At 36.8% G+C, this 16,704-nt stretch overlaps 1 protein-coding gene across 1 annotated transcript; it reads left to right on the top strand.

Moving 5' to 3' along the window:
- The first annotated feature begins 104 nt into the window (after window positions 1–104).
- LOC118281997 (solute carrier family 22 member 3) lies at window positions 105–6,465 on the top strand. The gene is made up of 7 exons (XM_050705573.1): window positions 105–847; window positions 2,076–2,265; window positions 2,776–2,876; window positions 3,624–3,775; window positions 4,097–4,708; window positions 5,342–5,523; window positions 6,235–6,465. Exons 1-7 carry the CDS (start codon window positions 480–482, stop codon window positions 6,436–6,438), a joined length of 1,809 nt encoding a protein of 602 aa, XP_050561530.1. The 5' UTR covers window positions 105–479; the 3' UTR covers window positions 6,439–6,465.
- Window positions 6,466–16,704: the final 10,239 nt, after the last annotated feature.

Here is a 16,704-nt window from a genome sequence, read left to right as displayed (position 1 = left end):
TTCGTTCCACTTGAATTCAAGATTATTGTACTACAATAACAGTACAAGAATTTTGTTGAACATTATATTCGCAAAACGTTAAACACAATTCTAGACTCCTTTTAAACCGATCGTTGACTCGTACGTCATTGTGAATCCACAATGAAATGATTAAATGATTCATAGCAACTGGATCAACAGATTGCTTCACTCACAGGTCAACCGTGTACATGACATCACTAAAGGCTTAAACTAAACACTGCCTAATAATAGGAATAAGTGAAAAAAGTGCTAAGTAGTTTATAATGACTCGATAAACTAAACTATTAAATACAAGTGCTCTGTGAAGTGGCAAATTCCTCAAGGTTTTCTAAAATGGTCGTTAAATGATCTTAGTATAGCCTTTGGGACACGTGACTTCAGTAGCAGTATATTATTCAAGTAGCCATAATAAAAACACATACTGTCCTCTATCCAATACACTAAGCGATGTCAAAACAATGAAACGAACTAGTGTCACGCTACCCGCCGCAAAAATAACACTTATAGACGAAACAGTTAATATGAAAAAGAATAAAGAAGAAGAAATAAAATCTAAATATAAAACAGAAGGAAAACATGAAAAAGAAGAAACAAAGTGTAAAGAAGAAAATAAAGATAAACAAACAGAAGAAGGGAAAATGGAATCTTCTGTAAAGGGTGTAAATAATTTAAAAGAAACAGTGGTAGATTTAGAAAGTGTGTTGCGTGAATTTAAAATATTTGGACGGTATCATTTAAAACTAATATTTCTGTTAGGAATGCTTGCTTTTGGTAGTATGTGGCATAGTACGAATTATATATTTGCTGTTGAAAATTATGGATACAGGTAAGTGACCTTGTTTATAGATAAATAAATAATTAATTTATGAAACTGGGTAAACATGTTTCTGGGAGAATTTAACATCACACTTTTACTCCACACGTTTGCTTGTCCCATTTAAATAATAATTAATTATTAATATTGCCAGTCTATATCGATGGTATTTATACTCGTAACTATTCCAATACTATAATGATGATGTCTATATGTTTGGCTAATCATGTTATTATTAATTGGGTGGTTTTCTCAGTGAACAATAAATTATTTCAATACAATACAATATTAAAAAATAATCATACTTTAATTCATAGAGTATCGATCATCGATCATTTAATTTTAAAATGATTTAATCATCTGACAATTTACTTCATTTTCTATATTTTTTCGCTTATTAATAAGTCTGCTATTAATATTTAATGACGTCATAACGCACTACTTTCTACAAAATTCATAAAAATATCGCTTTTGACGTTTCCAAAAGTATTGAATTTGATAACTAGGAAACTTATCTTCCGACCTTATGCATTTCCTATTATACTAACATCATCATCAAGTAATCAAATCACGTACAAATTGAATTCAAACGGAAAATAGCATCTATTTTAAGGTTTCAATACCAATGTCGTGATATGAAGTGGTTACTTTAGAAAGATTAAGATCTTATACTTAGATTGCCATAATGCCTCAGTTAACTGGACATCACATAATCTCATAAGTAAGAATACCAGATGCATTATGTTCTTTCTCACGTAAAACATACGATCCAGCTTTTATGCCTTTTGGATCATTTATATTTTATGGTCATCGTAGGCTTATGTTTACCTCTATGGTGTAATATAGATTGCTAATTTCTGCCAGCAGCTTCGAGCACGTTCCCGTGGGATAAAAATTCTATCACCCAAGTCAGCTTATACCCAGTCTGTGTACCAAACTTCATTAAAATCCGTTCAGTAGTTTCAGCGTGATTGACGGACAAACATACTTTTACATTTTTAATAGGGTAACGTGATTATGTGCCATAATTTATTCTGAGTACAATTCCAGTCAACCGTCCCACTACTGAAACTGTTCGAAAAACCGTTAAATGTCCAACAATACTGTGCTCGACCCGGGAATCGAATCTGAGACCCCTAGCCCGGTAGTCGAACTTGCGACGACTCGACCATTGAGGCAATCGATATGATCATGATGATCATCATATTTGTCAAATCAATATGATCATTTTCTTTTCCAGGTGTAAACATCCAAACTGCGAGTATGCAGATCTAGTTAAATTAGAGCTAAATTCTAGTTTTGATTTCAAATGTCACAAATATAAGGTATACAATGACGATGGGGCGTGTGTTGCCGATAATTTCAATATACAAAATCCTGTTGAATGTAAGGAATGGGTTTATGAAAGGCCAGACAGCTTTGTGGCGGAGGTGAGTGAAATTTTCAAATTTCCCTCTTGAAAAAATTTTGATCCTCACTCTTCCAAAAATTTTGATCGGCGTTGAACCTAGCAGACTTAAATAAAGTCAGCATTTTAATGCAAACAACTAAACAAACCTTCACCAAAGAGAGATCTAAACCCGTTGCACATTGTCAGAATTTTGCGGTGCTTTTCTACCATAGATGTGATATGTAGCTATATAGCCTTATATTACACATCCATAGCATCTATAGCCACATCTTTCTATATAAAAAACATAGCCCAGCTGAGTCGGTTTCCACCAATACTAAGCTGTGTACCAAGTGTACCAATGAATAAGATTAGTGAAAGCCTAACACATTAACAGCAACGAAGCATAGCACATCTCTGGTGGGAAAGCATCCTTAAACTGATTACATTTTAACTGTGAAAGAAATAAAAAAATCATTTTCCAATAAGGTTCCAGCTTACCAACAATATTTGTGAACAAGGTTTTTTATGATTGTCATTCTCATTACAGTTCAATCTTGGATGTGAGAGCTGGAAGAGGACCCTCGTTGGTACGATGCACAGCGTCGGATACATGATAGGACTGTTCCTAGTTGGACCTTTGTCAGACAAGTAATTTATAATTATCTTATCTTATTATCTTTATATATATAATTCTTCTGTAAGTGTGTATGTCACTGAACTTCTCTTAAACGATTGGACCTATTTTGATGAATTTTTTTGGGTGCGTTCAAGGGGATCTGAGAATGGTTTAGATTCACAATTTTGTCCGCTGGACAATGTTCTTTTAATTAATTTTTAATTTATTAGTAGTTGTTGATTTTAGAATGTTTTACATTGGATCCGACAAATTTTCAAATTAAAGACGTGTACTTAGACAGGACAACATCTGTCGGGCCCGCTAGTTTATAAATAACATAGTTGAATAGGGTAGATGACAAATTTTCATTTTAATGTCCATCTTGTAGTGTCCATATTTTAAAATATTAGACACGTATTTTTCATTTTTTTACGGAAACCAAATACTTTCGAAGATATATCGATTTGAAATATCGCGTGACGTCCCTTTTGAGTACGTTTTATACTCAATAGTGACGTAGTTAACCACTCCTAAACTTTGACACGTTTTATGTAAGCATTGTTATCTTATATGACAAAGTAACAAACTTATAACACCCCTCTTTTTGCGTCGGGGGTTAAAAAAATACGTGTGTAATTTTTTTTCGTTACCTAGCTGACGGACTAAATAGATTTTTAATTTTCATACCCTGTCATCATCCCTATTATTAAACAAGTGAGTATTTAGAGGTCATTGTAGTAATAAAATATTGCTCATTTCGAAACAACATTTATTTTCAGACATGGTAGAAAGAACGTAGTAATATTCACAGCAGTAGCGTGCGCTGCGATTGGTCTGGCAAAAAGTGTGGTGTACTCCTATTGGATGTATGTAGCTCTTGAACTCTTGGAACCACTACTCGGAGACTGTTACTCTGCTACGTTCACTTTAGGTAATTATAGGCTATCCTGTAGAACCCAGGACTCATGTTAATTTAACTTCTTTTTCACTGAGTGCTAATGTTTTTGTGACACAAGATTGGGTTCAATTCCCTGCTGTATATGTGTGATAATGTTGTTAATGATGATAAGGATACTGTTGTTTTTTTTTTGAAGGAAATTCTGAAAATATGAAAGGATGATATGAAAATGATCTGAAAATACTGGAATCTATGACCAATACTCATAATATCTCCCTTTTCGGAGCAGTCTGTTAACTAGCTTTTTATACAGTTGTGATGTTATAAATAATTCAAATTTAATTTTCCTTCCAGCCATAGAATCAGTAACAAAAGAACATCGTCCTATAATAATATTCTTACTCAGTCTGTTCACGACATGTGGAGCAGTAGCGCTCGGGATCATCGCCTGGCTAGCACCAAACTGGAGGATCTTCCTTATATCCATATACGCACCAGCATTTCTATACATCCTGTACATATTCTGCTTCGACGAAAGCATAAGATGGCTTCTAAACAAAGGCCAGAAGAAAAAAGCCAACGACATAATAAGAAAAGCAGCTAAAATGAACAACATAACGATAGACGAAAATAAACTATCAAAGCTAAAATGCGAAGAGAATTCAGCCAACGTAAGCCTGACAACGTTAATCAAAATAACGGTTTCATCAAAAAAACTGTTGTTGAGGTTATTATGTTGTATTTGCATGTGGTTTACAGCGTTATTCAACGCTTATTCGTTGTTGATAAACTCTGTGTCGTTGAAGGGCAACAAGTATTTGAATTTTGAACTCGTGGCCCTAACTGGCTTTCCAGCCAGTTTCATCATACTGTTTTTGTTAATGAAATGTTCAAGGAAGAGGCCGTTAGTGTTTTCTTTTTTACTCACTGGAACGTTTTGTACGGCGCATTCTATTCTTCCTACAGGTACGTAAACGAAAATTGTATTATCATTAGGTATATGGAGACGGTGACTTTTAGTAGAAATTGCGGTTAGTGAGAAAAAGTTTTGGTTAATAAGGGATTTTGAACTAAGGAAAAGTTTGGCTGAGAATACTTACATTATAGTAATTTAGTTTAGTATATCATAATGTTGATAACAATTTCACATGCCCTGTTTTTTTATTTATGCCCATAACAATACATTTCACCATTTAAATGACTGCATAGTTGGCACGGTAGTTGGATCATGCTGCTGCTGCGCACGTGTAGCGGGTTCGATTCCTGCACGGAACATCTTCTTTTTCCGGGTCTGGGTATGATGTGTGTGTGAACTTGTATGTTTGTAAACGCCGCCGACACAGGAGAAAATAATAGTGTGGGGGCATGCTTTTAAAAAAAACACCAAAAAGAAACATATGTAAAGAACTTATTCCTATAGCTTACATAGGTTTACATGATTTCATTAAATTCTGTCATCAATGATACTTTCCACCCAAACCAACAACTGGGATTCTGCCATCAATAATAGTTTAACCAACTTAAAACTAGACTCCTCTAACTTCACATCCCCAATTCACACATTCAAGCCCATCTTTCAACCAATCCTATCTTCCACAGGCTACGGCTGGCTCTCCATATTGTTGTACGTTTCGGGCAAGCTTTGTTCCTCAGTATCGATACGTATAGTATACATATACACTTCGGAATTATTTCCTACATACACTCGGAACACAATGCATGCGCTCTGCTCTGCGCTGGGAAGAATCGCTGCCATCGTCGCACCTCAGACGCCTTTATTAGTAAGTGCTTTTGTTTTATAGATTTGCGAGTGCTGTTCAATGATTGGTTCGTTTGTTTGAAGGTAGGCTGTTTGGTATGTAGACGGGGCATATAGATCTTAGATTTATAGAGATAGATCTTATGTGACCACGACACGTCACGTCATGTTCAATTATTGTTTAATGAGACGCATTTTCAAAAATTCAACAGGCATTAATTCTTCAGTTTATGTAGGTAATTGTTTACCAACTGTCTTAGCAATTGGTAAGATTAAGTGTAACTACTTAGGTCTTTATTTACTTACTATTAATGAGATGCAATGTTTGACTACACAGTTGGTGCGTTGGTTGGGCAACTGTCTACCGCCCAACGTGTAGCGAGTTCGATTCTCTCACGGAGTAACTCTTTGTGTGATCCACAAATTGTTATTTCGGGTCTGGATGCCATGTGTATGTGAAATTGTATTTTCTAAACTTACCCGTGACACAGGAGAAAATACTAGTGTGAACAAAATTAAAAAACAAAACATTATATTATGTCTAGGATAAATATGTATAGTATAGTAGACAGTAAAAATATGAATCCAACATAAATGTTGTACGTGTCTATGTTACTTAAACCCTGCCACGAATAAATACGATTTTTTCCCTTTAAGGTTGACCACACAATTTAAAGCCCCATACTAAAACAGTCCTACTCATATCGTATCTAAAACACACTTTACATTGCAGCTTGACTATTGGGAAGGTCTCCCATCTCTAATAATTGGCGTCCTCTCCGTCCTGACAGCGTGTCTGATCACTCTGCTGCCAGACACATCAGATGATGTCTTACCTGACAACGTCTGCCAGGCAGAAGCCGCTGGAAAGAAGGAGAAAGATATATGCAAGTTGGGAAAGAAAGAGAAAGAAATTGATGTATGTTCTAAATTGTAGATAATAAATATTTTAGGTATAAAGTTATTTGGTACATATCGTTTTCTTACCTAGAATATTAGCACTCAAGCTGGTCGAAAATGGGTTGAAAGACTAAGCAACAGATATGATTTAGTAAGTATTTGTAACTCATTCCAATGTCAATTCATGCTCGTATACCCTCACGCCTATCTCCCATGGGAGTAGGTAGAGACAATGGAACGCCAATTGCTACGAATCTTACATACCTCTTCCGTTTCATCAACGTCAAAAGGCATCAGTCTTTTCAAGCAAGTTCGTCGGTTTATGTTACTTTTAATTTGGCCCTTCTTTGATATACCGCCAATCTGGTGTCTACAGGTATTCATACATTTTCTTAAACAAGAATTGATTTGCAACACCATCTACAGCATATATCATCGAAACGCCAGAAATGCAATGCACAAAGATTTCAAAATAAACCCTCATTGAAAATCCAGCTACTACTCCAAAACACGACCCACAAAATTGTATTCCATAACAGGAATAGCATATAGCATAGCAATAGCATTCTCGTCACGTTTGATTCGCGGTTGAAACGAGAACGCGACTATATTGAATCGGTTCAGCATCTCAGTGTCAGCAGTCAGCACACACGAACTGGAGTTCTCTACTTACTATCCTGTGGTTTAGACAGAATTTTAATTTATCTTGTAAGTTAAACTATTGAGGATTGGATGTGTAGATTGTTGTAAGTTTAGTATCCTGTTAGATATCATCGTGAATAGCCCTTAAAGCTACAGCTCGATATTATATCGATAGATACAGCTCGATTTTAGGCCTTCTGTAACTAATCCACACTTGGTAAGCGGGTTGAAGATCGCAGTTTAATAGGTTCTGGTTTATTTTCTTGACTAACTTATTTGTGGGCAGGTAAATATGTAAGTGATAATATCATAACATTATGCACCTCGATGTACCCCTTTCGAAAAAGTTTGACGTTATTTATGTATTATTTTTTTAGAAGTACCTAATGTAAAAACTGATAGAAAATTTCATGCAGAAAAACTACCAAACTAAGTCACCACAGATTGAAATCACAATTCGAAATTCTCCAACAAGCTAATACCTAATCACGATTTCCATAACCACAACCTTCAGAGCTACTAACCGGCTACAGAATATTCTGTACGAAAAGAAAAATAAAGAAAATGCATCATACGTGCTCCTAATACGGATTCTTAGCTGCATGATTCAGATGGTCGCATTGCTCTTGTATTTCGACCAGGCGCCGACGTCAGCATTCGCGTCACGGACGAGCGAAGGCGGCCAATTGAAACTAAGCTATATTGAAACGGTGAATTAGGCGTATCTTGATGTGAAGATGGCTGTGGATGTGATGAGAGATAGACTTTCAATTACTCGGTAATGGTGTTGCAAATGTAATATGGGAAGTTTCACTCTGACTCGTTGATTAGAGATAGCACCACTGGAACTGCCAAGAAGGAGATCTCACAAATCCCCATCTAGTCAAAAATACACCAAAAATTCAAATGTTTTGTTGCATAATATATCCCACAAAAACATTTCATGTTAAATGTTGCCAAGACGAGACCATATAGCTCGCACTGTCAAAAAGTAATCAGATCCCGTGTAGAGCCAAGTTTCTAACCCTATACTTTTGAACTGGCGAGTCGGCCGCACGGACTTTTTGCTATTCGTCATATGGGCTTGAGCTTAAAAATCTATTCAATCTTCTAAACTCTTTCCGTGCGGCCAACTCGCCAGTTCAAAAGTATAGGGTTAGAAACTTGGCTCTACACGGGATCTGATTACTTTTTGACAGTGCGAGCTATATGGTCTCGTCTTGGCAACATTTAACATGAAATGTTTTTGTGGGATTTCATTTCTTTTTGTAGGTTGCTTATGATAGAAAGATAAAATGAGCGACAAATTCACCTACTAAACTACTAAATTTATAAGAAAATTGAAAACGTAATCCTAATACTTTTTATCAATGAAAATTAAAACACTAGTATCTAAACCTTTACCTACTAAACTACTAACAATTAAATATTAGGCAAATGGTTTTTTTCTCCGCGATAGCAAACTTTTAAATCACCGAAATATTCCGAAAACTTTTCATTCAACGAGTCAACCGTCAACGACGTCTGCCCTCGCGCGTCTGCCCGCGTTCGGGTGCCGCGCTCGCTGACGGGCCGATTATTTTTAGCTACTGCGCGGGGACGAGGGGGCAGGCGGCGGGCGTTGGCGCATACTATACTTACGATGCTTATGTTCAAAAGTATAGGTTGATTAATAAACACTTACCGAAGTGAAGTGTAGTAATATTATTCATATCTAAGTACTTATGGGTAGGATAATGTTTTGATTTGATGAAAAGTTTGTGTTCTATGTACTTGTGTATAATTTTCAGATCTCAAGCAGGAAATAGGGAATTAAGTTTCCCTATTTCAGATTTTTACCCCTCCGCGGCCGCATTCAGACCTCTAGCGTCAAAAGTTGCGGAAGTCTCGAACAAACTTTCACCCCTAGTTTAAGGGGTTGGGGGTAAAAGTTCCAAGTTTTAGGATTTTTTTGTTGTTTGGGTACTAATACTAGCTTACATACCAAATTTCAGTTTTCTAGGACTTCAGGAAGTACCTTAAGAATTTTGTTGATCATCAGTGAGTGAGTGAGTGTTTAGGGAACAGAGTGTAAAGTTCCCTAAGAAAAGGAGGATCCTCCGACCAGGCGAGGTGATCAGCCTGGCGGGCTTTCTGCCCAACTGTTGTTCGTTGGGATTTTCTATCCGTCTTAATTCGCATGTAAACTTCATATGTGCGATGCAGGATATTTGTGACGTCATCCGTTGATTTGCTTGTCGATAGTCTATGTGCGACTTCTGTCATCTGTCATTTGTCAGTGTCGCCACATCACTCCCCCCCAAGACCAGAGGTCGATCCTGTTGAGACGGCTGTCGATGCTTGAGATGAGCGGTGCCAGAGCCAGTGTAGAAATTCCCTAGTTCCAGTGAGTCGGAACTGTGCCGCTGAATGCCCAGTGAGTCGGGTGAGCGGTGCAGGGTGATACTCCAGTGAGTCGGAGTAGTGAGGCTCGCAGTGTCCCACGGTGAGTCGGGGAATTGATGCTGCGAGGGTAGGTGCGTAGTGGCTGGCGTCTGCGTTGACGGGAGGAAGACGTCCTCAGACCGTGTGCAGAGTGCTGTGCCTAGACGCTGATGTGGCCGTAGGGAAGAACCAGGCTGCATATCTTCGATGTAGCGTGTGGTGGTCCCTGATGAGGCGATAAGGATGACGGTGCTGATCTGCTCCGTGAAGGTTGGTTTCAATCACGTCGGGGTCACCACTTTAGGGAACAGAGAGTAAAGTTCCCTAAGAAAAGGAGGATCCTCCGACCAGGCGAGGTGATCAGCCTGGCGGGCTTTCTGCCCAACTGTTGTTCGTTGGGATTTTCTATCCGTCTTAATTCGCATGTAAACTTCATATGTGCGATGCAGGATATTTGTGACGTCATCCGTTGATTTGCTTGTCGATAGTCTATGTGCGACTTCTGTCATCTGTCATTTGTCAGTGTCGCCACAAGTGAGTGAGTGAGTGACGAAATCGGGGTATTTTAGATATCAATAAAATCTAAAGTATAAGAGCTATGCAATTGAAACTTTAGAGGTTTATTAAGTCTACCACTGACATTATATCCTGAAAATTTTGTTTATCTGGTATAACCCAAACTCAAGTTATGAAGGTTCAAAAATACGACGAAGCGCTTCGAGAAAAGGTAGGTAGTGCCCTTGCGCTTCGCTTGGCTCGTCTTGGCGGGGGCACTACCGTGCCCCCAGATACTGCTAGCTCGAACAAGTAGAAGAAACTAAATACCAGTAGCCAAATCTGGCCACCAAAAATACCACCCTCTAAATACAAGCGGCTAAACTAATTACTTTTAATTATATCCCAAGCAAACATAATCAAATTAAAATTATATAAATTCTGAACACGCTAAACCTCTTACGTAGGCAGTAGGCACACGAGCGAGAGTATGCACAAAATCCTAATTATTAAAACAACATACAAATATTCATGATCCATTAAAGCAAGACCCTCAAACCTTTGATCCTCGTATAAACCTTTATGCGAATAAAATGAAGTGAAAATGAACTGCAATTAGGTAAATTGCCGAAAGCCCTAACGTGCGATCCCGAAAAAATCCACCCCTAACATTCTCCCGGTGAAACCCCCCCTTCACCCACATCGGACCACTTTGGGTGACAATTTGTGGGAACAGCCGGCTAGGGCTACCAACTGCTTTGTAGAAATTACTTTTCCAAACACTCACTCGTTATTGGGAAAACCATGGCAATATGGTGAAAATGGTTTTGGTAAGATCGAGTTTAATATTCATACGTACTTAGTGAATCCTAAAAGCCTTCCTCATGCGAAGATATACATATACTAAAAAGTGAAAAAGAAAACACGTTTCCCAAAATCCCACAAGGTTTCGATAAAAGCAAACATTTTAAAACACAATATCAGAATTAACTAACCAAAAACTTAGACGCTTATAGGAGCTATTTTTATTTAATTGAAATTTTAAGTTATAGTAAATTATGCATATCGTTTACTATAAATATTGTAATTTTAAATAAAGTATGAATTAACCAAATAATATAATAGTTACCACAATTCTGAGACTCCACAGCCCTACGGACAGCGAAAATGGAGTCGTCCAGTAAAACAGTGGGTACGGTTTGAAATTATTCATGCAAATTTCCACCAATGATAGGGAACGATGCATTTTAGTTCAAAATCTCGATTGGTGACCAAAAATTAAATTCGGTCCGTTTATACAATGAATCCCATTTATATGGCCATCAATTCTGATTGATATATGCTAATATGGCCACTTATTTAATAATTAATCGATTTGCATTACATTTAATACTTTGATGTTGATGTTTTATTTCTCACTGTATTGAGTCTTATGTTTTGTTAAGTAACTAAATGTCTATGCTTTCTGTTGGTAGTTTAGGGTGCTTTTCCACCAGAGATGTGTTGTGAATGCGTTTGGCTTCCACCAATAATTTTCATTGGTGTGTACTAGCTTAGAACTGGTGGAAACGTGCTCAGCTAAGCTATGTTTTTTTTATATTAAAAGATGCGTACTATGGATGCGTATTATATAATACCCTTAATTAATAGGTGCTAACTTTGAAAATTTTTATGCATAAGCGCTCGAATTATCATCGAAATCTCACACATATAGGAGTACGTACTGTTTATTTTTAGCGAATTAATATAGCTAGTTATCATACTACACTATGCTGCCCCTTCCAGGTAATGAAGTTACAATAACGACACAATCACGTATCACCCACATGTCACAATGTTCTACACATTCCAAAAAAACGTATTTCTTTAAAAAAAATCGTCTGAGATTATTAAAATACTTATTAAACAAAAGAGCGTGGCACGAAAAAACTGGGCGTTGTACGTTGTACTGAAAATATTATAATTTCATAGCGGGATGTTTTAAATTCATAAATGTGTGTTGGCGGCGTATGTTTTTAATTAAACTGCTGCGGGTACACCTGGGTACAGGCGTTCTCCAGTGAATTAATACAGGAGTACAGGAGTACAAGAGTACAGGTATATAAGTACATCCATATATAAAGTTACAAGAAAATATCGTATTACGTGGCTTGCATATCGATTATGTGGTACTTAGGCCTATGTGTTATGATACCCAAGTTCTTATTCCCAGTAAGGAATTGTCATAATCATTGAATAAATTTTCGTTTTCTGTCCAGATCTGTTACTAATCTTATATAAAATCAAGGTATATTATTATTTTTTTAATTCACATATTTTTAAACAGCTTATTTTTTTTATGAAATGAGCCAGTTAACGAGCAAACATTTATCGTCTACCACCTGATGGTAAGCAATCGCCGCCGCACATGGACACCCAAAACACCAGAGGCGTTAGGAGGCTTTCGGAGGTTAGGAATGTAAGAGTTGTTGGTGAATCTGGAATTAGGAAGATTGGGACGGGGGGTAATTGGAAGTCCAATAACGTCAGTTACTCAACGAATTACAAAGAATGCGTTATTTCACGTCGATTTTCTGTGAGGCCGTGGTATCACTTCGGTCGAGCTGGAGTATGACTCTTCCACGCATAGATTGACAGTTTCAACTCTTTAGATGTCCAGGTACTGAGAATTTTTAATGTAAAAAATACCTAATTCAGCTTGAAATTCTATACTTTCCACATAGTAAATAAGCAAACACTGCAACAAATTTTCCATTCCATTATACGCATCCCGAATGGGAGGCTCAACTAACACAGCGATATTCAAAGCGTTCCAAAAAAAGATTTCGGGCATGCCATAGATTAAAAATACAAAAAAAACCGTTGCAATGTCATAGGCTTATAAAAAATAGCTATTTGGTCGAATGTAACGTGGATACGTCACCGCGGGCCATATTTGATGGGGTGGTCACATTGTGTTTACGAAAAACAATACAAAAAAAAAGTTTTTTTTCCACTAACTGACACGCCGTATTGAGCTGCGGGCAACTAAACGGGAACAAAATATGTTTTTGATGTTTTTTATACCCTTTGTTCCGCTGATATGGCAATGAAAATATACGTTTATGGCTTTTTTGGTACATCAACTAGCTGTTGTTGTCTAGATAAACTAAGAGGTCAACGGATATGTGCGAACAGTGAATAGTGAAACTAAATAAAATATACGTTTTTGTTCGCAACTTCGTCCCCGGAAAATAAAACATCATAATCCAGATAGGATTGCACATAACCTTCAAAAATATAGCAACCTGTACCAGAGTAAAAAAGCTGTACCTACATTTAGATACTAACATTCCTTTAAAATAGGTACAATGGGGGTATCGTGCGCCTGAATACCACTAAGTTAATCATTGTTTGCACCTGATGAGATTGGCTCTCCCCGCCCTATGACTTTGAATTGACGAATAAAGCGGGGTGATGCTGGCGCCGGCGCAGATTTTAAACGCACCATTGAACGCACGAGTTGCATCACTAAGCTGTGACGTTATTGTTTTTCTATTAGGTGAGATATTTATGGGATTTTATTTAATGTTTTTGCTGGGATCAAGCAACAATATTTTAAAATGATCATGCGTATCTGTCCTCCACTGTACATACAGCAATATAAAGCTAGATTAAAATAAAAAACAGTGGGTACAATAGTATTCCAACAACCGTTTCAAATGCACTATCTCTCCAATAAACTCACTATTATAAGCACCTTTTCCTATATCTCCTTATACAAATTCGAAAACACACACAACACTAAACAAAATAGGATTACGAATTTTCTCTTTTCCAACAAAAAAAGTGGAACTTGATCTCACGGATTTTTCTGACAGTGGTTTTCACTAACCGAGGAAAAACGCCATATGTGTGTGTGTGTGTAACTATGGTATGCAAGGTATGTTATTTTTTCATTCCGTTGTGGAAAAAAATTGTGAAACCAGTCACAAAAATAGGTACAGTGTAGGAACAGTACACCGCATAAGCCCCACTCGCTTTGTTAAATAAAAATATAAACTTTCATGTAAGTTAGTGCTGCACGAAGTTTTTGTTCCAACCTTATTCTTTTTCATGCTTTTCATTACGTGAAAGAGTTGGAATATCAGCCTAACGAACATTACACTAATGGAATGCACAAACAAGATTTTGACAAAATTCAATTCAGGATTCTGAAAAAGATGTACCGAGAAGAAAGACGAGACAATAGACGATCTTCAAATGACAAATGCTTTTTTTTTAAGGGAGAAAATTATTCAATGGCTTCTCTCGCCTTGAGCGAGTCAAGTGGGGTGCCAGACTTACTCGTGCTTTTCGAGCCGGGCCCCGGTAAGCCCGCTATGTAGTCCGCAGCTCCGGATTAGGCATCAGGCTTACTAGGGCCCATCTGTGGTGGCCTGATAGTTCTTTGAGGCGCGTGTGAACGCGACACGCCGTACGCACGGGATATGAAAATGTATACGAGTATTTGTAAATGCACCTACGGTACAGGAGAAAAGCCCAGTGTGGGGCAACGTATTTTAAAAAAACAAAATATTTCGCGTTATGTTATGTTCCCTATCGTTTCTGAAGAAATATTAAGTTAATACAAGTAAGAATGAGATTACCAAAAGCAAATTAATAGAGTAGTTCAAAAACAAAATAGACAACCTTAAAATAATTATAAGAACACACGTTCCCTGTTCCTAAATTCAATTATAAATTAATTCGTAAGATGAAAGCTATCTTATAATTTACTTATTAATTAATCGGTATATCGGTAGTGGACACTGATTATACTTTTAAGCCCATCCTTTATTAAAATGTAAATTTAATTATCCTCCGACATTAAAGCAGCTTTCATTGATCATAGGAAGTGTGGTGGATGTTATTAAATTCGTTGTTACTTATATTGGTTTAAGTAATATTATTACTTTTATTAATTGCCTTCAAAAAAGAAGTTGACTCAGTTTGACTAATATTTTTTTTAACGCTGGCCCACTCTAGGATTTTCTCCTGTGTCGTGGATGCGTTTACAGACATATAATTTCACATACACATTACACCCAGACCCGATGCAGTAATCTGTAGATCTATAAATGTGGATTAAATAATGTATCAGAGAGATTCTATTTTTTTGTTTTTAAAGAATAACGATAGTATTTCTTGCTCGTTCTCCTTCATTGGAAGCTACACTTTGGAACGAATACCTACCTTCACTGACAATCAAACTGACGGAAAGTTTTATTACATAATTACATAATACAAATCAATTGCCTAATTAAGGATTAATTGAAATAACTGCTTTGACTTAAGAAAACATTTTGGGGATCCACTTATAAAGAAACCACTATCTAATAAATGTGAAAAGAGGCCTTATACAAGATACATCTTGTAAAATTTCTAACTAACATGCCAGTAACAATTTGTGGATAGTAACTACACGTGAAAGCTGAAGGCACAGCCCACCCTAATATTATTAGACACAACATTTTAGCCAAAATATACGGCGACTATGTAATTTTATCTAAAATTTAATCGGACAATTTAGCTCTGGCCTACTTTCAAGTTGCTTTCTTACATTCATTTTAGTTTAAACTCTTAGTTTTACTACCTACCTATATTGTAAGTTTTAGATTTTATGACCGTAAATAAAACCTAATTATTTATTAGGTCAATGACCTTTTCCTTATCTGTAGTTTTCTTTACTAGAATTGACAGAAAAGTCTCATGAATTACGTTACTGGTGAAATTACTATAACATAGATAATACACTTTTTAGTAAGAATATAGAATACTCCAAAGAAGCTAAGAATAATAAAATTGTTAATAAAATAAATCCATTAGAGCAAAAGTTCCCAAAGTGGTCTGGACTACGATCTATCTAAATCAAGTTCCTAAACTCAGGGCTCACCTTTAGGGAATCAAACCGTTACCTATATGAAAAATAAAATACAGAACGGTTAGTGGTTAGTATGCCTTTCTATGGACAAAGCCCACTAAAAATTCGGTTGCAATCTTTAGTTTGGGAAACCCAGTATTAGACTCTTAGAGACTATTAAGTTTCCAAATAGTAGATTCCATGTTCTTCCTTTTTAGACAAATACATACCCGGATTCTTCATGAACGACAGCTCCCGTAGAACATATGTTCAAACAATCAAAATACCACGTCATCAGATTCAATAAAGCGCCTTACTTCACCTCAAATTGTAGCCCAAACTCAAATATTTGGACAAACATTCGCTATTGGACAATGCTAAGTAAGCGCCAAGAATCTACGCTCTGTGGGTGTTGGGGCTATACGTATCGCGATGTTTGAATTTTTTTCCTTTTTTTCGTTAAAATCATTTACAAGTTTGTTTTGGAGTCTTAATTAAATAAGTGAGACATAACATACTGCTATGACACAATCAATAACGCATTCACCGAAATCATTTAATAAACACACACTCCACAATCCCCCCCCCCCAATGACTTTGGATACGACCTGCCTCCAATAACTAGTGGGTGAAACTGCTACTTAGCTCCCACCTTGGGCGAGCCGAGAGATAGTGTGAAACTCGTAGTGATTGATAACAACCCTGTTTTGACTCATGCTCTTTGAGCCGGAGCCCCGGTAAACACGCAAGGTAGGTCCGCTATTCCAGTCCTAAGCTACCCTTGCGACGCATCCCACATTACAAAAGACAACACAACAAATAGTTCATTGTACTCTTAAAACAGAACGCCATTTTCGTGGC

This window comes from Spodoptera frugiperda, chromosome 27, assembly GCF_023101765.2.
Source record: "Spodoptera frugiperda isolate SF20-4 chromosome 27, AGI-APGP_CSIRO_Sfru_2.0, whole genome shotgun sequence".
NCBI classification, from domain to species: Eukaryota; Metazoa; Arthropoda; class Insecta; order Lepidoptera; family Noctuidae; genus Spodoptera; species Spodoptera frugiperda.
This window is presented reverse-complemented; position numbering and strand designations above follow the sequence as displayed.

Excerpts from the sequence above, each read along its gene's own strand:
- LOC118281997 (XM_050705573.1), top strand. The coding sequence starts at position 480 with ATGAAACGAACTAGTGTCACGCTACCCGCCGCAAAAATAACACTTATA. Across the intron at positions 848-2,075 it reads GTTGAAAATTATGGATACAG|GTGTAAACATCCAAACTGCG; the intron begins GTAAGTGACCTT and ends TTTCTTTTCCAG. Across the intron at positions 2,877-3,623 it reads GTTGGACCTTTGTCAGACAA|ACATGGTAGAAAGAACGTAG; the intron begins GTAATTTATAAT and ends ATTTATTTTCAG.